This window comes from Heterodontus francisci, unplaced genomic scaffold (genome assembly GCF_036365525.1).
Source record: "Heterodontus francisci isolate sHetFra1 unplaced genomic scaffold, sHetFra1.hap1 HAP1_SCAFFOLD_92, whole genome shotgun sequence".
Lineage (NCBI taxonomy): Eukaryota > Metazoa > Chordata > Chondrichthyes > Heterodontiformes > Heterodontidae > Heterodontus > Heterodontus francisci.
This window is the reverse complement of record NW_027141473.1, coordinates 4367314-4387643: the sequence shown is the minus strand read 5'-3', so window position 1 is coordinate 4387643 and position 20330 is coordinate 4367314. Positions and strand designations below refer to the sequence as shown.

At 43.4% G+C, this 20330-nt stretch overlaps 1 protein-coding gene and 1 long non-coding RNA gene across 2 annotated transcripts in view; one reads left to right on the top strand and one right to left on the bottom strand.

Moving 5' to 3' along the window:
- The window catches only part of LOC137363806 (probable G-protein coupled receptor 139), a 36518-nt gene extending 16809 nt beyond the window's left edge, over positions 1 to 19709 (top strand). Inside the window, exon 2 of the mRNA XM_068027363.1 lies at positions 18916 to 19709. Coding sequence (XP_067883464.1) covers positions 18916 to 19709 — 794 coding nt within the window. The remainder of the gene's footprint in view (positions 1 to 18915) is intronic.
- Positions 2360 to 7717, bottom strand: LOC137363808 (uncharacterized). The gene is made up of 3 exons (XR_010972825.1): positions 7678 to 7717; positions 5456 to 5491; positions 2360 to 2473 (listed from the first exon to the last, which is right to left on the bottom strand). It is a non-coding gene; the product is annotated as an uncharacterized lncRNA (long non-coding RNA).
- Positions 19710 to 20330: the final 621 nt, after the last annotated feature.

The following is a 20330-nucleotide window of genomic DNA, read 5'->3' as shown; positions in this document are numbered from 1 at the left end:
CTGAAGTTATGAAGTCATTTCTGATAAGCTGTCCCTCCCTACAGCACTGGAGCTAGCGTGTTAGCAATACATGACTGATTAATTGTTTCATCTTAAATGTTCCCATGTAATTCTGTTCTTAAAAATTATAAAAGCTAAATTCTGTTCTTACAGTCCCCCCTTCGATTCTTCAAAACATTTTAAAAAGTCAATCCCTTGATCCCACCTAGGTGCCTTTAATGGTCTCTATTTGTCTGGAAACAGCCTTCAACACCCAGAGGGGTCGCACTCAATACGTTGCCTGCTTGTGCCATAAGAGGGGCCTGCGGGAACTCTGTCAAGGCATAAGTTTTGCAGGGGCTTCAACTACTTTCTTACAACATAAAAGGTGATACACTTGTACAATTACAATTTCATTTGCAAAGCAAAAGCATAAGCAGTGTAATATTGAAGAAAGCACAATTTAAACATCACTATTACATAATCAATCAATTGTGCGAACATAATACAGTCGCAATTTCATTCTTAGAGTATACTGATCTTTCACTAATTCATTTTAACAATATATGAATAGGTTATACATTTACCCTTGTGTGGCATAACTAATTGCCTATCCATTTATAGAGTAAGTTCGAATACAGATTGCTTTTTCGGGTAGCTGTCCAACCTGTGTTCATACATCCTCTTACATCGCCCAATTAATTTCTAAAGTTGCCAATTTAAGTAGGTCACATATAACACCATGATACCCAAAACCACTATCAGGACATGGGAGATAATTCTAAACCAGGGGTGTATCTGCACGTCTGACCCCCAGTTCCATAAGTCCTCCTGCCATCCTGCCAGGTAGAATCATTTATCTTGTCAATCTCATCTTGTTGCATCTTCGACTATTGTTCCAAATTGTATTACACTACAGCAATGACTTCTAGCTGCTGTCTCTCTTTACCCAAGCGTGTGGGCAATGGCTGAATAGTCAAATCCTCCTTAATACTTTCTGTCACAGTTATTGTTTCTGTCTTTTGCTTATGTATCTGTACCAACTCCATCTTCCCTACTCGGGTTGGCATTTGTGGGATGAACCAAAATGTACTGTTGCTCACCGGCCAAGTCTGTTTATGTCCATATTGGTACTCCTTCGCTGTGGTGGTTAAGCAATATCTCCCCTTTCCCATATAGGCCACATGGGTTAGCTCTGACAATGCTTTCCTAGTCTCCATGGTGTAATTTACAGTGGCATTAAACCCACATTTTGATTCTGCCGTTTTATATTTAGGATGAGGATGTATGACCACCTGGTTTTCCAGACTACACTCAGACAATGGACAATATTGTTCCAATTACCTCTTTTTCTTTTCCAATTTCCATAACATAGGGTAAAATATCATTGTATTTTATGTAATCTTTCCACTTATCACTCCTGTATTTTCTACTTTGTATAATTGCATCCCTAACTTATCTCTCAGAATTACAGGTATTCCCAACACTACTCCAATACTCATAGATCCTGTATTTACACATTCCTGATCTTTCCATACTTTAAGTTTTCTGATTTGGCACCTGGTAATTTTATCATGTGTGTGACTAGTTAAGTATTCCAACTGGGTGTCATTGATCCAAACTGGCACCTGTCTTGCATCAATTTGCCTCGAATTTTCTCGAATTTGTTCTAACATTCACAAACTGTATGTACTACAAACACTCTCATTATTTGAAATGTCACTGTTCACTAATATTATATGTTACTGGTTACTAAAATAATATTTCTAGGTAGAGAAATTGTCTCCCTTGCCTTTGCTCTGGTTTTCATCCTCCTTCGCTGCACATAGCGCCTGTATGAATGGCAAGCTAGTATGCCCCATATTGTGGCCAGTATTAACTGTATTTTACTATGGAGGCACCGGTATTGAATCTGGTAGCAACGTCATTAACTATCCCACTCTTTGTTCTATAAAGCTGATCCTGGCCTCTAAATCTGGTGGCACCCATGGCATCAGCAGCCTGCTGCATTACAATCTTACTTAATACACTATTATATTTCTTGCCTGTTCCGTACAATATCCCGGCATTTGAGATATTGTCCAGGGCAGGCACAATCTCATGTTTAACATTATCATACAACGCTTCCCCTGGGCTCGATGTACCCACATACATCCATGTTCCTTTCAACTTTCCTTATCATCTGTTGCCCAATGGGAGGGGCACAAATAATTCCAAAGACACAGCTCTCAGTTACCCCTTCCCCTTTCTGTCTGATCACGCAGTTAGCACGGTCATCTGTGGAACACCGTACACACTTCCCATCCAACATGTTGTGCAATGCCCCATAGTTCATATAGTGCATATCAATATTCCTTTCATTAATCCGTTGTGCATCCATTACCGGGTCTTTGTTCTTCCTCTCCGGATATTAGTATCAGGCCCCACAGCCACTGCAGTCCGGTTCTTTGCCATACGCCACTAGTGGTTATATCTGTAATTTAAACACACTGCCCTGGTGGTCACCAGGTGTTAGTACTTGTCCATGTTGTGAGTATCCCCCGATGAGGGATACATGTCTACCTGTGGGGACCGAACATGTCCTGGGGAATCCAGGAGTTAATTTATATTCTTATCATCTCTACTCTTTTGAAATTATCTATATGGTCCCGTTGTACTCAGGATTCGTTCCCCACAATCCTTGGCCGATTAGTAACCCATCTAATAATAGTCCAAATGCCTATTAATACTACCATTATTCCCTTGATTATATATTTTTTTAGTTGGTACCATGTATTTCTATCGGCCCTTCCCTTTACCATTACTTTGTCTCCCACAACAGGCACCTTTGTCTGTTCCTCTATCATGTTTCGATAGAACCTCCTGCCTCACCTTATGCAGTTGTCTGCACAGCTCCTTCACAAATCTTTAACTCTTTCTCTTACGGGTCCTATTTCCTCACTACCTGCTACGTCATACCTTGGCAGTCTCATCACCCTTCCTGTTACCGTATTCATCAAGTCTTTCCTACTTTAGCTACACCACTCTGTCCTTTTTGTTTCTTTTACAAAATATCCTTTAGTAGCTGACTAAGTGTTCTAACATTCTGGTCCACATTTTCAAAATCTATAGTATTGACAATTGAAGTTCCCGTATTAAGGACAGTGGCTGCGTTATTCACTAAGCTATGTTTATGTCTCTTTAACTTTATTATTCCCTCATTACCAAACCCCTGTTTCAGCAATTGTTACAGTAACCTTGTACAACTCTCGGTTCTTAGGGCACCAGCCAGGTAGCTGGATATCTGAGATATTCAATATTACCAGTACCAACTCAAGTTTTATGTTATCATATACAATTTTATTAGTTTTTATTATCGCAAGTCCATTCTGTAGTCAAGGCTGGGCAAGCGAGACCAGTCACTTGTGGCTGTTGGGTCGTAACCTTACTTGTTAGTAATTAAAATGTGGGGGTAATCGGGGTGATTGGAGCTTGTTGTCCGTTTGATAAATTTTGAATGCTGGTTTGATTGTTGGCTCTTTCCCTTGTTCACCCCCCCAATGATTTTGACACAAAAGGTCCCTTGAGGGCCTTTGCTGTCAAAAGCTGACACACCTGGTAGATTAAATTGTCCACTAAAATAAAAGCAAAATACTGCAGATGCTGAAAATTGTCTCATTGATAAAGATGCTGCGATATTTGATGTCTGCAATTAAGGTCTTAAATTCTCAAAGCTGCTGGATCTTTTGCCGTGGCATTTATTTCTCACATGGCCTGCCGTCACCTGCTTAAAAACAACCCACAAAGAATCCACTGTGGCTCTGCCCCTGAACCCAATGGGTTAATTTGTCCAATTCTATCTGTCAATTTAGAAATTTAAAATTTAACAATGTCCAATATGTATAAATTTTACTCTCAGCAATGCAAAATTGTGTGGTGGATTAAATGGAAAAACAGCAGCTGCAGCGGGGCTTTTTTTTCAAGGGGTGGAGCAAAATCGTCTCAGCTGCGTCACGTTACAAAACCTTTTCCTTCTGTGATCGGAAAAAAACCACACTCCATTTTAATCTATTTTTTTTTCAATCCTTTTGGTATCCTTAGGGTTGCTCGCCTTTGAAGTTGAAAATGCCACAAATGCTTCCACTGCTTTCAAAATAACAAATCACATCTGCACACTTATACTGGTATTCCACTGTCATGCCACATATTCTGAACTCTCAGGTGATCTTATCAAAAGATCAAATATCAGCGGTGATGAAAAAGGGGGGCGGCTGGTGGTGTCTATCTGAGATCTTTGCTTACCTCCCCCTGCAGGGTCCTGATGTCTCTGGTTATGGCCAGACTTTCAAATGTAGCTCTCTTAAAAACTCATAGCTCCAAGAGAAAACTATCAATTGCTAGTCTTATCTACACTTTCCTGATATTCACTGTAAAATTCGAGGCTTCTTGGAAATTAGCTGTTTATTTCAATATTTGTTTATCCCCAGAATTCCTTTATTAGCGCTTGCATCAGCCAGATCTGATTGCCAATTCCCATTAATTATAATTCTATTTCATTTTGAGCCCTGGAGAACCTTTACAATTAATATTAATAATTCCTTAAAACAGAAATCAAACATTCCCATTTGATTCCAGACATTAGTGTATATTGTTTATGTTTTTTTTTTACCTTCGATGACATTTTAATTCCTTAAATAACTTGCCAAATTAAACTGGATTTTTGACATCTCAGATTATTCCAAATTCAAATAACAGTAAATTTCCCTTTGAATGCTTTAAATAACCACTCATATCAATTTAATTTAGTTTATCGATTCCAATTTCTTATGCCCATACTTGGTTGTACGTTTTGTACGTTAAAGACAGAAGTGCTTGCAACTATCTCTCCTTCTCAAGCACTTTGTCTCATTGATAAGGATGGTTGCAGCAGGGTTAATTTCTTGCTTGTCTCCAAGGGGGCGGAGCAAAGCATTCTCCGCTGCGTCGCTTTACGTAACCCTTTTTTTAATGGAAAAGAACTAAACACCTTTTTAAATGTTTTTTTTTATCCTTAGGATTTTCAAACAACAAAATCTTTAGTAACATTATCAACTTCAAAGGAAACCATCTCCATCAGGATAGACAGCATTTTAGATTAAACTTCAATTGTTTCCAAACTGATTTTTTTGGCATCTTTTATAAGAGGTTTCTAATCCAAGGATGATTTTTTTTAACAAAGATGATTCCAAATTCCAATTCACTGCAATAATATTTAAAATCAAAACTGCCAATGTTATATGAGTGAGTCCTCTGTCCGGAACCGAAGACTCCTCCAAAACATGAAATAATAAACTTGAAAGTTCATTGTGGCAACAAATGAAATTTCCTGTTCTTCAACTTAAACAGGTCAATTAACCTTAATAGTATTAATTCAATTCAGACTTATTAACTTATACTACTTATTAACTACACACAGAACAGCATAGCACGTGCTTATTTTAAAAGATAGGTAAATTACGTCATTTTCTTGTTCTTCAGGCGCCTTTTCAAATGACTGTAATAAAACCAAAAACTAAAGTAAAAGTTATTTAACATTCTTAACACAAAATATTTAACATCAGCTTCTTCTTTCCTATATCTCCTTTGTTTATCCTTCTCTCCATTAGACCAATATCCAATTCCTAACATTTGCTACTTAAAACAGTCAGTAAAACATGTCTTTAATTTAAACTCCAAAAAAACTAGAACAGATTTTAAACTGGAACTCCAATTAAAGCAGGAGTTGTAAACTTCAAATTGGATTTCTGCCAAACATCTTCAGACCTTCAAGGCTGAAGCTTATCTCTTAGAAAATTGTTCATTGCCTTTTCACAGTTGCAAAACCAGCTTTTAAAATCAAAATAAAATTTTAACTTAAAATATAATTCAATTTTATATCCCATTCCTGGGTGCACAACACTAAATCGAAATGAACACACTCAACAATCACTTTTCACACTCATTCAATACCAAACAACTTTGAAAATTGATTTCTGTAATGGGTTACGAATTCAAAATACCAAATCTCTTTCAAAATTCCCTTGTCCCGATGTCAAGGAACACACACAGATTCAACTAATTCACAACCAAAACATGACTCAAGGTTCCCACAAAATATACACTTGTAAAAATAGAAAAAGTAACAGACTCATTCTCTCATCATTAAGGCCAGACAACAAAGAGTTAACGACAGTCAGTTTTACAGAACACAAGTTGTACAGAACAAAGACACAGTAACTTGTTTTTACTCAAAAACATACCTATCTTTAAAACACATAGTTACCGTGGCGCTTCTGCGTCTTTCTCAAGGGGGCAAACGGACGTGGGTCGCCTTTCTCCAGAGGACATGATTTACTTGTCCCCGGGGGCAACCCTTCCTCCTTACAAGCCGTCAAGCCCATTCTTCCTCTACTTTCTCAAACCCTAGTTCTTTTCTATGAATCAAGCAGCATTAAAACGAAAGAAAACAAATGACACAAGAAAACGAATAGACACAGTAACACAAACAAAGGACGAACCACACACAAGGAGACGAACATGGGACAGGGAATTTTTAGAGTCTTTTGGTTTCCCCCTTCACTAATCGGTATTCCTAATTTGAGGGCGTTTTCGTGCCAACTTGATAGGAGGATTCTATTTTTTTTCTCCTGACAATATTGTATCCATAATCCAATTAATTCTTTGGCCCTATTGCCTTTATTTTGTTTCCAGATTTTTTCTTGGGTTTTTTTTAGTCACTTCCAAATCTTTTGTCCCCCCTAAGGGCCATTGGTCTATTAATTTCTTATTTAAGGCTGCCGATAATTGTCTGAAGTCTTTCCCTTTCTCCGGATATTTATCACACAGTACTTGTAATGGGCAGGATGGATCACTTGGATTATCTAAACAGTTTCCCATATTCACAACTATTATCACAAACTATAATTACAACTATTATTACAAACTATTATTACTTACAAATTATCTAAACAGTTACTCACAATAAAAAAATAAAACCATAATCTCAGTCGTTCTAAAACAACCTCGCATAACCTTCAGTCGCGACCGACTTTAACCTTCAGTCGTAGTCAATACGACCTACTTTAATTCTACCTCAGTCCCCATCGGCCGTCCTCTAAAGAAACAGACTAAACCTGAGTGTCAGCCGTTCTAAAACGACACTGACTTTAATCACCCTTCAGTCGTAGTCAATACAACCTACTTTAATTCTACCTCAGTCCCCATCAGCCGTCCTCTAAAGAAACAGACTGAACCTGAGCGTCAGTCGTTCTAAAACGACACTGACTTTAATCAACCTTCAGCCGTAGCTTAATACGACCTACTTTAACCTTAACCTCAGTCGTACCTACTTCGACTGACCCTTATCTTTTCTAATCCACCAGACTGATCATTGATCTCGTCCAGACGATCTTACCTGACCATAAGCGAGTGATCAAACTTTTATCGGACTACGAGACAGGGGAAAACCGGCGTAGTCACACATCAACTACTCACGTCGGGGGCCCATTTCCTCTCTCTCCGTCCTCTACTAGTCTGATTCTGATTTCGCTGATGATCGGCGGTCGTCTGTTGAAATCCCACTTCTGACACCAAAATGTAAATCTGAGTTCTTTTTGCCTTCAGTCTGGTTCAGTAAATATACCGAGTCGGATGTGTAGGTAAAATCGATTACTTTATTTGCGCAGTCGCCAGCGGACTTACTCTGAGAACAGCGGCACTGACTCCACCAGAGTCTGTCGGGTCCCCCCCCCCCCCCCCCCCCAGAGTAAGTGAAGTTTGTGATACAGGTACTACTGTTTATACATTAAGATTCATGCTGCACCTCCTTGTTTAACCAATCAGTGCGGTACAATTCGACTTCACCCACGTGGTGACATGCAGTACATCTGTTATTGAGGTTACAATACACTCCATTCTCAATACATACTTGTTACTAATAAAATATCGTTTTGTACCAGCAAGATTAAAAGAAAACAGACATTAAGACAATTAGCAAAGGAAGAAGAGTTAGAAACAAGATACTGATTTTGATTCCCACAGATACTGCTTTTGCTTCCCACAATTGTCATAAGTCCTGGGATCCTGTAATCTCTATCAAGTCACATCATGAACTAACACCAAGCAGCAACAGTATACAGTGATAGTGTGGCCTTTCATTCCTTATCATCACTCAGACAGGGATGGCCAGCATGTCTCACAGGAATCCATTTGTTCCAAACCACAAGGAGTTACACAATCAAGTCATGAATGAACAAATGTCCTTGCAATTACCAGTGCCTGTAAGTTTATACGATATTACACTCTCAGCCTTTACTTTTAACTATTTCATTGCAGTTTCTCAAGCTTTAAATCATTAAATCATTTCATCAGAGCTCAACAAAGTGACTACTCCTAACTTGCCTAGATTTCCCATCTAGCATAGTGCCATGTCGTTCTGCTCACTTCCAGGCCTTCCTAACCACCTTATATACCTGTGCTGCTGCCTTCAGTGATCTATGGACAAATACATCAAATTCCCTCTGACCCTCTGTATTTCTTATGGTCCGACCATTCATTGTGTATTCCCTTGCCTTGTTCGTCCTCCCAGAATGCATCACATCACATTCTCATGCTTGAATTGCATTTTCCACTGCTCTGCCCATCTTACCAGCCCATCTATATCGTCCTGTAACCTTAGTCTTTCCTCCTCGCTGTTTGCGACACCATCAATTTCCGTGTCATCTGCGAAATTACTGATCATACCTCCGATATTCATATTTAAATCATTAAATGGACACTTAAAACAGCAAGGGTCCCAGCAGCGATTCCTGCAGAACACCACTGGTCACAGGTATCCAATCACCAAAACAACCGTCAACCATTACCCTCTGCCTCCTGCCACTAAGCCAATTTTGGATCCAATTTGTCAAATTGCCCTGGATCCCATGGGCTCTTACATTCTTGACCAATCTCCCATGCGGAACCTTATCAAAAGCCTTACTGAAGTCCATGTCGGCTGCATCAACTGTCATACCCTTATCGACACACCTCGTCACCTCCTCAAAAAAATCAATCAAATTGGTTATACATGATCTCACCCTAACAAAGCCATGCTAAATATCCTTGATTAATCCTTGCCTCTCCAACTTGAGATTAATCCTGTCCCTCAGAACTGTTTTCCCAATCGATTCCCGATCACTCATGTTAGTCTCACTGGTATGTCATTACCTGGCTGATCCCTGATACCCTTCTTGAATAATGGTACCACATTCGCTGTCCTCCAGTACACTGGCACTTATCCTATGGCCAGAGAGGACTTGATTTTTTTCCATAGCCCTTGCTGTCTCCTCGCTTGCCTGATACATAGCAGCCTGGGATACTTCTAATCTGGGCCTGGGGATTTAACCATTTTAAGCCCGCTAAAACTGGTAATACCACCGCCCTTTCAAATCTAATTTGTTCACGTATATCACAATCCCCCACCCTGACCTCTACACCTATATCGTCCATCTTCATAGTGAACACAGATGAAAAGTAATCCTTTAAAACCTCACCGACGTCCTCCAGCTCCACACACAGATTGCCACTTTGCCCCTTAATAGGCCCAACCCTTTCCCTCGGTATCCTCTTACCCTTTACATACTTATGAAATTCCTTGGGATTTTCCTTTGTCTTGCCCACTGGTGTTTTTTCATGCCTCATCTTCGCTCTCCTAATTACTTCATTCAGTACCCCCTTACACTTGCTATATTCCTCTCGGGCCTCTGCTCTTTTCAGCCCTCTGAATATGCCATAAGCCTCTTTTTCCCCTCATCTAATCCCCTATATCCCTTGACATCCAGGGTTCCATGGACTTATTAGTGCCACCTTTAACCTTTACGGGAACATGTTGGCCCTGAATTATCACTATTTTATTTTTAAATGACTTGTCTGATGTCGAGTTTCCTGCAAGTAGCTGCTCCATTTTGTCCAGATCCTGTTTTATCATATTGAAATCGGCCTTCCCACAATTCAGGACCTTTATTTCCGGTCTATCTTTGTCCTTTACCATAACTACCTTAAATCTTAAAGAGGTTTGTTCACTATCCCAAAAATGCGTCCCAACTGACACTTCTGCCACTTGTCCGGCTTCATTTGCTGAGATTGGGCCCCTTCTCTTGTCGGTCATTCTACGTGCTGATTCAAAAAACTCTCCTTCGGAGAGCAAAGAGGTGGAATTCCGCCCGCTTTGAGCCTTTTACACTAAGACTATCCCAGTTGATATTGGGGAAGTTGAAATCCCCTACTATCAGTACCCAATTATTTTTACACCTCTCTGCGATTTGCCTACATATCTGCTCCTCTATCTCTCCCTGCCTGTTTGGAGGCCTGCAGTACAATCCCTGCAAAGTGATGGCCCTATTTGTTTTTGTCTTCTACCCATATGGCCTCATTTGAGTAACCTTCGAAGATATCATCCCTCCTTTCTGCAGTAATTGACTCCTTGACCAACAATGCAATGCCACCTCCTATTTTACACCCCCACCCCCAGCCCACCCCGTTCCACCTGAAGATTCTATACCCTGGAATATTCAGCTGCCAGTCCTGCCCTTCCCTCAACCGTCTCTCCCTGATAGCAAAATATCATATTGCCATGTGTTAATCAACGTCCTCAATTGATTTGCCTTACTTTTAAGACTCCTTGCCTTAAAATAGAAGTAATCCAGCCTTGCATTATTCGTGTGTGCCTTAACAACTCAACATTTGCTCTGTCTTCCAGACTGACTTAGTTTCTCTTCTATATTTGGCTGTGAATGACCGCAAATTGTACCTCCACTCTATATCCCATCCCCCTGCTCCGCCACCTCCCTGCAAGGACTTTGGTCCCGTTCAGGTTCAGGTGGAAACCGTCCGACTTGTACAGGTCCCACTTTCGCCAGAAACAGACCCAGTGATGGATGATACTAAAGCCTTGCCTCCTCCACCATCTCCGAGGCCAAGCATTCATCTGCTACATATCTGCAGTGGTTAGCACCGCAGCCTCACAGCTCCAGGGACCCGGGTTCGATTCCGGGTACTGTCTGTGTGGAGTTTGCAAGTTCTCCCTGTGTCTGTGTGGGTTTTCTCCGGGTGCTCCGGTTTCCTCCCACAAGCCAAAAGACTTGCAGGTTGACAGGTAAATTGGCCATTATAAATTGTCACCAGTATAGGTAGGTGGTCGGAAATATAGGGACAAGTGGGGATGTTTGTTGGGAATGTAGGATTAGTCTAAATGGGTGGTTGATGTTCGGTGCAGACTCGGTGGGCCGAAGGGCCTGTTTCAGTGCTGTATCTCTAATCTAATCTAAGACTTCCTGAGAGGCCTGCCATTGCAAAAAGCATATCAGGATACATTCTTACGAGCATTTCCCTGTAAGCTGCCCCATCAGATTGCCGATCAGAGTCCTGTGTAACATACACATTTCTCACTCCCTGAGGTACATGCAGTGCAAGTGTTTGATCTGGTGTTTGGGAATGTCAGACCAAGTGACCATGTTTCATCATTACTGTTACACAGTTGTTCTCTCTCTGTGGCCTGGAGGTCCGGTGACTGGAAAGTCAGATGTTTTGGCCAACTTTGGAAAGTATAAAATCAGAAGGGACCGATTGGTTCGAGCGATTAGGGGTGAGATGGAAAGCAGGAGATCCATGGTCCCAACAACTGCAGCTTGTACATCATCCCAGGCAACAGGATGAGGGGTGGTGGGAGCTAAGGAGCATAAAACAGGAACATAGTATCATCCTGAATGCTCTCAGTGACTCTGGCCCATATTCGCTCAGTCACAGCCGGCCCCATAATGCGGAGAATCATCTCCTCCCTCAGGCTAAGTGAATGAAGGTATGTCTGGCCCCCGCCAGTTAACTGCTGCTCCCAGCGACGATGGGCCACCTTGTTCTGCAAAACACAGAGCAGGATACCAGTAAAATAAAAGCAAAATACTGCGGCTGCTGGAAATCTGAAACAAAAACAAGAAATGCTGGAATCACTCAGCAGGTCTGGCAGCATCTGTGGAATGAGAAGCAGATTTAACGTTTCGGGTCAGTGACCCGAAACGTTAACTCTGCTTCTCTTCCCACAGATGCTGACAGACCTGCTGAGTGATTCCTGCATTTCTTGTTTTTGTTGCAGGATACCAGTGATTGTGTTGCACTGTGTTTGCGTGCTGTGCCTGCTATAACTGAATAGCTGGCGGTATGTGGAGGCAGTGAGATGTCCGTGAGAGGATGGCAACAGTGGAAGCTCTGTGATGGCAATGTGAAACATATGAATGTTAGAAGTGCGTCTTGAGTGTGAGGGACTGTTGATGGGTGGAGATACAATCACTGACATTGACCACCCGTGTGACCTCATTAATCTTCTGGCACTGCTGCCAGGTCCTCTGGACCAGACATCTTGCATTGAGGGCCTTCGCCACCTGTTCCCATTCCCTTTGGAGAGCGTTGCTTGAGGGCCTCTGCCCCTGCCCAGAAACATTGCCTCTCTCCTTCTGTCAACGTCCATGACAAAGGCCTCCAGTGCCTCACCCATAAACCGAAGAGCCCTGTATTTGCACAGGTATTCATTGAACCTTTTCTACATTTGCATCATTCACAGTCAGCAGCAGCAGCCTCCTGTGTTTCAGTGCAGCTTCCCGACAAGAGGGACTGACTACCTTTAAGAGCTTGATCCTGGCTGAAACACGAGCCAACCGCACACACAGTTAAGCCACTGGTAAGCGTGCAGACAGACAGAAGCACGGGTCACGCTGGGCGGCACGTAGAATTCATGGAAATGAGGAGGCAGCATGAAGTTTGTGTGTCACCTGCCTCAACAGGAACGGGCACAGGCAGATCAGAAATTGCCAACCCGACGTTCAAAAAGCAGCACAAATCTCTCTCTCTCTCCATGCTCTCTCTCGCTTATAGAATCAGAGAATGATTTGGTCTTTGGTGTAAATGCTGTATCGTCAGAGTTGGAAGCTCGCTGAATCGTGGGCCAGCCTTGCAGTTCGGCCCTGCTAAGAGTGCAGGCAGAAATGAGGAAGCAGCACGAGTTTGTATGCTGCTTGCCTCAACAGTATAGGCGCAGACAGATCACGTATCAAAATCCCTGTGCCTGAAAATTGCTGCAAACTTCTGTTACTCTCTGTCTCTATTTTCCTCCCTCTCTTTCACCTCTGTCTCTCTCTCTCTCTCTCTTGTTCATAGAATCAGAGATGGATGCATCACAGAAGGAGACTATTTGGCCTATTGTGTCATAGAGACATAGAGTGTCAGTGCTGTCTCTTTGAAAGAGCTATCTAATTAGTTTCAATCCCCTCCTGTTTTCCTAGACGCCTACATTTTTTTTCTTTTCATATATTTATTACAATCACTTTTGAAAGGTATTATTGAATCTGCTTCCACCCTTTTTCCAGGCAATGAATTGCAGGTCCCAACATCTCACTGTATAAGAAATTTCTCCTCACTCCCCCTTTGGTTCTTTGCCAAATACCGTCAATCTGTGTCTTCTCAAAGTGGAACTTTCTGGCACTGCGTGCAGTTTTGCTTTAATTACCTCATCAAAACCCTTCACGATTTTGACCTTCTATATTAAATCTCCCCCTAACATGCACCGCTCGAAAGAGAAAAATCTCAGCTTTTCCAATCTCTCCACGTAACTGAAGCCCTGGATCGTGTGCTGTTTGACCCTGAGATGAGCTTCCGACCACATATACACACCTTCACTAAAATGGCTTATTCCACCTCTGTAACATCACTCCACTCTGCCCATATCTCAGCTCCTCCGCTGAAATCCCTCATTCATGCATGTGTTACCTCTGGACTTGACCATTCAATGCCCTCCTGCGCATCTCCCACATTCTACTATCAGTAAACATCAGTTCATCAAAAAACTCTGCTTCTGACGTCTTAACCAACTCACAGCTGCTCCCCTTCACCTATCTGTCCTGTGCTCACTCACCTACAATGACTAGTCATTAACAAATGCCTTGATTTTAAAATGTCTTTCTTTTTTTCAAATTCCTCTATGGTATCAGCACTCCCTGGGCTGGCTTTTTTGGACACTCCTGAGTCAATATCTGAGGCGGGGGCCTGTAGAATTGCGACAGTTGGCGGGTGCAAACGGCTCGTCACCATCTCGTTGACTTCCTTCCTCCCCAGAATCCATTTGAAGCCTTTAAGTGGCATATTAAGATCAGCTTAAGGGCTCCTTACCGCCGCCGCTGGGATCTCACCAGTGGCCATCGCTGCCAGTGACAATGCTGCTACTGTTGAGCCGCTGGCCCTGTGCTGGGCCGGTGGCTCTTCGAGGCAGGCCCTCATTTTTAAAGAGACAGGGAGTCTGGCTCGGGACATCTATACAAAGAAAACGCAGGATCACTCGGCATTGGGGGCGGGGAGGGTTTGGCATGAAAAGCCTGAGGTGGTGTTCATCTTGGCGCTGTGAGCCCCGCCTCTTACAGAGCTCCAGCTCCTTAACTCTGTAATCACCCCCGGCCCACAACCCCGCAAGCTCATCCAATACTGTCCTCTTGTGCTACTCCGATTTTATAATCTTCACCATTGGTGGCGGTACCTGCAGTTGCCTGGCCCATAAGCTCTGTGATACCCTCTCCACAACTCTGTACCACGCTGTCTGCCTTTGAAAACACTGCTTAAAACTTAGCCCCTTCACCCATCTTACCTACAATATTCTTATGTGAGTCAATCTCTTATTTTCGCATGCAATGCACCTTGGTAGGCTGCAATACATTAAAGGCGCTGTGGAAATATTATTGTTTCTGGGAATGCTATTTCAGAGAGCCAGTACGGGCACGATGGACCGAATTACATCCTTCTGCGAGATAAGATTTCTGTGATTCTGCCCATTCCACAACCCCTGTCCATGCCCTGTTGAATTATGTAACGATCTTCACTGCACTTACACCCTTCATGACTTCTGCACATTTTGAAATGTTTTGCCTGAATCCCGAAGTCTATGTGTTTAATGTATGTCAGAAACAGCAGTGGTCCTGGTGCTGAACCATGCAGATCAGTACTGTATACTTCTCACCAGTTCAGAAAACGGCCATTCACCACAATGTTGATAAAATACCTCATAATTTGTGTTGATGTCCACATCAGTAAATCGTGGGGAGCTGATATATTATAAAGCTATTAGTCATGAAATAGTTACTCTTGTTTTATTAGCTGCTCAATCCACCGCTCTTTCCAGCTGAAATCCCTGTTTTCTGATTATATTTCGAAATCCAACCATGAATATTTAATTTAAAACCTGTGTGGAATTTACTGGGCCCACAGGAGATGGGATAGAAGGTGGAGGGGCCCATAAAATGGCGAATATGACGACCTTGCTGTCAAGAAGCCAATTAAAGCCAATTAAACCGCACGAGCGGTTGGTGGGAGCCCCGCTACTTGTTCAGGCCGCCCAGTAAAGCAATACAGCCTCTGGATAGGATCTGGGGAGGCTTCCTCCGTGGGTAATCTGTGACCCATGGGTGGACACACGGCAGCAAAGACCGCTTCTATGCTAAACACTCCCTCACTCAACAATCACTCTGACCTACCTTCCAGGGGTTACTGGACTTGAACCGGCGACTCTACCACAGTTACCTGGGCACTGGGACTCCAAGACTGCTCCTGGTCCCAGGGCTGGTATCGTACCAACAATGGCCTCCGGTTCATGACTGACCGAAGCTACCCCATATCACTTACTTGGGGACCTGGTTTCCAGCGATGGGCAGTGACCCACGTTTCCTTACGGGCCCAGGTGACCCTGCCACACTTATGTGAACTATGGGTCACCAGCTGTGACCCTTCGTCCCCGACTGATCACGGCTACCCCACCAGACATACCTGAAGCCCGAACCCTAGTGAAGTCCTGTTCCCAGAACTGGTGTAGTCCTGGAAGTTCCATTGTTCCCGAAGGAATTGCAGATACTATTGAGCTGCTGGCCCTATGATTGCTGTTACAAGGGTTTTATTCTTGTACTAAAATCTTAGATAATAAAAACAAGAAATGCTGGGAATACTCAGCAGGTCTGGCAGCATCTGTGGAGAGACAAGCAGAGTTAAAGTTTCACATCAGTAACCCTTCTTCGGAACTGGCAAATATTAAACATTTGAAAGGTTTTAATCAAGTAACGCGGAGGTGGAGCAAGAGATAAGAAAGGAGAAGGTGTAGATAGGGCAAGCTCACAGAGAATAACCAACCTGAAGGTCATGGAGCAAAGGCAAACAATATGTTAATGGTGTGTTGAAATATACAGCATTAGCACAGATAGGGTGTTAACGGATTGAAAACTGAACAGCCACAAGTCGGAAGATGAAAAAAACGAGGAAGCAAACTGAACAAACTAAGATGAAATATGATTAAGTAAACACAACAAATATAAAAGAGAAAATAATTAATAACTAATAAGAAAAGTAAATAGCGGAACCCGTCATGCTCTGAAATTATTGAACTCAATGTTCAGTCCGTTAGGATGTAGTGTGCCCAATCGGTAAATGAGATGCTGTTTCTCGAGCTTGCATTAATCTTCACTGAAACACTGCTGCAATCCCCGGACAGAAATGTGAGCATAAGAGCAGCGGAGAGTGTTGAAATGGCAAGGAGTTCGGGGTCATGCTTTCGAACTGAGCAGAGGTGTTCTGCAAAGCGATTAACCAGTCTGCGTTTGGTCTCTACAATGTCGAGGAAACCACGTTGTGAGCAGCGAATACGGTATGGAAGTACAAGCAAATCGCTGCTTCACCTGAAAGGAGTGTTTGGCACCTGGGATAGTGAGGAGAGAGGAGGTAAATGGGCAGGTATTACAGCTCATGCGATTGCAGGGAAAGGTGCCCTGGGGAGGTGGTGGGGATAATGGAAGAGTGGACCAGGATGTCGCGGAGGGAATGATCCCTTTGGAATGCTGACAGCGGAAGGGAGTGGAAGCTACATTTGGTAGTGGCATCACGCTGGAGGTGGCGGAATTGGTGGAGAATGATCCTTTGGATATGGAGGCTGGTGGGTGGAAAGTGAGGACAAGGGGAACGCTATCGCAGTTCAGGGAAGGAGGGTAACGGGTGAGGGTAGAGGTGCGGGAAATGGGTCGAACACGGTTGAGGGCCCTGTCAACCACAGTGAGGGTGTTGGGGGATTCCTCGGTTGACGAAAAAGTAAGACATATCAGAAGTGCTATCATGGCAGGTAGCCTCATCAGAGCAGATGCGTGGGAGAAGGAGAATCTGGGAGACTGGATTAGAGTCCTTACAGGAGGCAATGTTTGAAGAAATGTCGTCGAGGTAGCTGTGGGAGTCGGTGGGCTTATCATGGATATTGGTAGACAGCCTATCCCCAGAGATGCAGATAGAGAAGTCGAGGAAGGGAAGTGGAGTGTCGGAGATGGACCATGTAAAGGTGAGAGAAGGGTGGATTTTTGAAGCAAAGTTGACAAAGTTTTCCAGTTCGGGGCGGAAGCAGGAAACGCCATCGATACAGTCATCAATGTATCGGAAAAAAGTTGGGGAGGGGGCCTGAGTAGGAGTGGAACAAGGAATGTTTGACATTTCCCACAAAAGGACAGGCATAACTCGGACCCATGCGGGTACCCATAGCAACACCTTTTACTTGAAGGAAGGGAGTGGAGTTGAAGAAGAAGTTGTTCAATGTGAGAACAAGTTCAGCCAGGCGGAGGAGGGTGGTGGTGATGGGGACTGGTTGGGCCTCTGTTCAAGGAAGAAGCGGAGAACCTTCAAACCATCCACCTACTTCTATGACTCTTCTGTCGCCCTAGTCATTTTGACAATTTCCAGTTTCCTGGCCCCAACTCTTCACTATGGATGTCCAATCGATCTGCACCTCCATTCCCACCAGGAGGGCTCATTATTGGTTAAGATTTAGGATTTATTTAAATAAATAGTTACTTTTTTAGTTGATTAAACAAACCTGGCTGGTGTGCTTTACTCTGGGGGACAAAGAGAGGAGAAACTTGGCTGTTGTTCTGTGGTTGGCAAGATTTATTGATATGCTGTGACCGCTGGAGAAGTGGGAATGAAGTTACAGTCCACTCCTCCTGCCAAGGTCATAACAAGGTTCAGCAACTTTGGCAGGTGGAATACCCATCCATAAAATGCCTGGGATCAGAGCGCCAGGTAGTTTATTGCCCGAGCACCACTGAATTGCGCTGGGTGGGGGCTCCGAATTTTGATTGGTTTCCCTAACTTTTCAGCCCACCGTCAGGAATTCCGCTGGCTCCATTAAATTCAGCTCCCTGTCTCCAGCAGAAATCCCTGTCACTGGTACAACAACTAGATCCATTATAAATGCATGAACAATTGTTCAAATGTCACTCTAAACTCCTTCAATCTGTTGTTTTTATTTGCAAACTGATGTATAAATGCCTTAGTAATTTCCAATGGTGATGTTAACATAGTGGCGATTGGGATTATTTGTTTCATTGATTTCTCAGTGGACTCATTCCCCATTATTGCTTTGAAATAATAGAATTCAGTGCAGCCTCTCACAGGTGAGGGAATCACTCAGTCGTCCAACATTTAACTTTCTATACAAGAGGAAAGTGGTGCAGATGCGATACATATGACATAAAACAGGAAATGCAGGAAATATTCAACAGGTCTGGCAGCATCTGTGGACAGAGAAACGGAGTTAATGTTTCAGGTCGGTGACACTTCATCAGAACCGGGAGAGATTAGAGATGGAACAGTTTATAAACTGGGCAAAATAAGGGGAGGGGGGGGGATTATGGTCAACGTTGATTTTAACAATTTCAGTATCATCCTTTTGTCATTTAATCTCTCCTGTTTATTACTGTATCGCAGACCTTCCCATTTGTTCTTTCAGGTCCAATCATTTCAGTACATCACTGGATACAGGAACACATTTATAATTCTCAATAATTCCTCAATCAAACTGGTAACTTTTCTCCCAGCCTGATGTATAATTTCCCTTCCTCACAGTTAACCTGCTGACGATTCGGATCCTGTCCCGGGGAAAGTGTGGTCTCTCCAAATGTGTCACTCGTTACCTGGTGGCCATGGCAGCGGCGGATCTACTGGTCATTATCCTCGACCTGATATTGAGGCACATTCCCATTGTTTATCAGAAACATTTTCAATTCCTGGAATCAATTCCCTTGTGTAACATCCACGCCATCCTGCTTTACGCAGCCACAGACTGTTCTGTCTGGTTCACCATCACTTTCACCTTTGATCAATTTGTGGCCATTTGTTACCAGAAGCTGAAAAGAAAATATTGCAGCGAAAAAACAGCGGCTGTGGTTCTGGGAACAGCGACTGTGTTGAGCCGATTAAATAACATCATCTGGTATTTTATGTTAACAGGTCGGTATTGGCTGAAAAACGTCCCCGGGTTTTGTGATGTATCAGCAGGTGTGCTGCTCTCTCCGTTCTGGGCAACAATCGAGTTCCTCCATTATATTGTAACCCCATGTGTCCCATTTGTGCTGATGCTATTGCTCAATGCCCTCACTGTCCGATACATTTTAGTGAGCAGCAGTGCGCGCAGAAGACTCCGGGCTCACAGCAGTGGGGAGAGTCGCAGAGACCCAGAGATGGAGAGCCGAAGGAAATCCATTATTTTACTGTTAGTTATCTCGGGGAATTTCATCCTGTTATGGGCAGTGTTAATCATGTATGCAATATGGAGGCGGATGTGGAATTTTGGGTATGGGCCTGGGTTTTGGTCTGTTTATCTACCTGATTATCTGGTAGAAGTGGGCTTCATGCTGTAGCTTCTGAGTTGCTGCACAAACACAGCGATTTATGCTGTGACCCAGACACAGTTCAGAGAGCAGTTGAAGAATGCGATGAAATATCCCTTTACTGCAATTGTTAAATGTATTCGATGTGGTGAGCAACTGAATCACTGACTATTTCCAGCAGCCGGGGACAGAGCCTGCCACACTGCTGACAAATCAGGTGCGGGGCCTGTCGCTATAGTGATAGAGCAGGGTGGGTCTTTTCGCTGTGTTGACAGAGTGATGACAGGCCTGTCGCTGATGTGACTAAGCATGGGCGGAGCCCATCCCCGCAGTGACTGATGTTGGGGTGGGGGAGGGCCTGTCGCTATGTTGTCAGAACGGGGACAGAACCTGCAGCTGTGGTGATAGAGGAGGGCGGGTCAGTTCACCGTGGTGACAGACTGGAGGCTGAGTCTGTTCCCATTCGCTGATGTTAGAAGGCCTAGAGTTTAGGTCCGGACAAGAGATGCAGGGGGTATGTGGCATCACTGATTCTGGGGACTTCAGGGGAGGCTGAGATGGATCATCAACTCGGCTCTTCTGGCTGAAGATTGTTGCAAATGCTTCAGCCTTATCCTTCGCAAGGATGTGATGAACTCCCCCATCATTGAG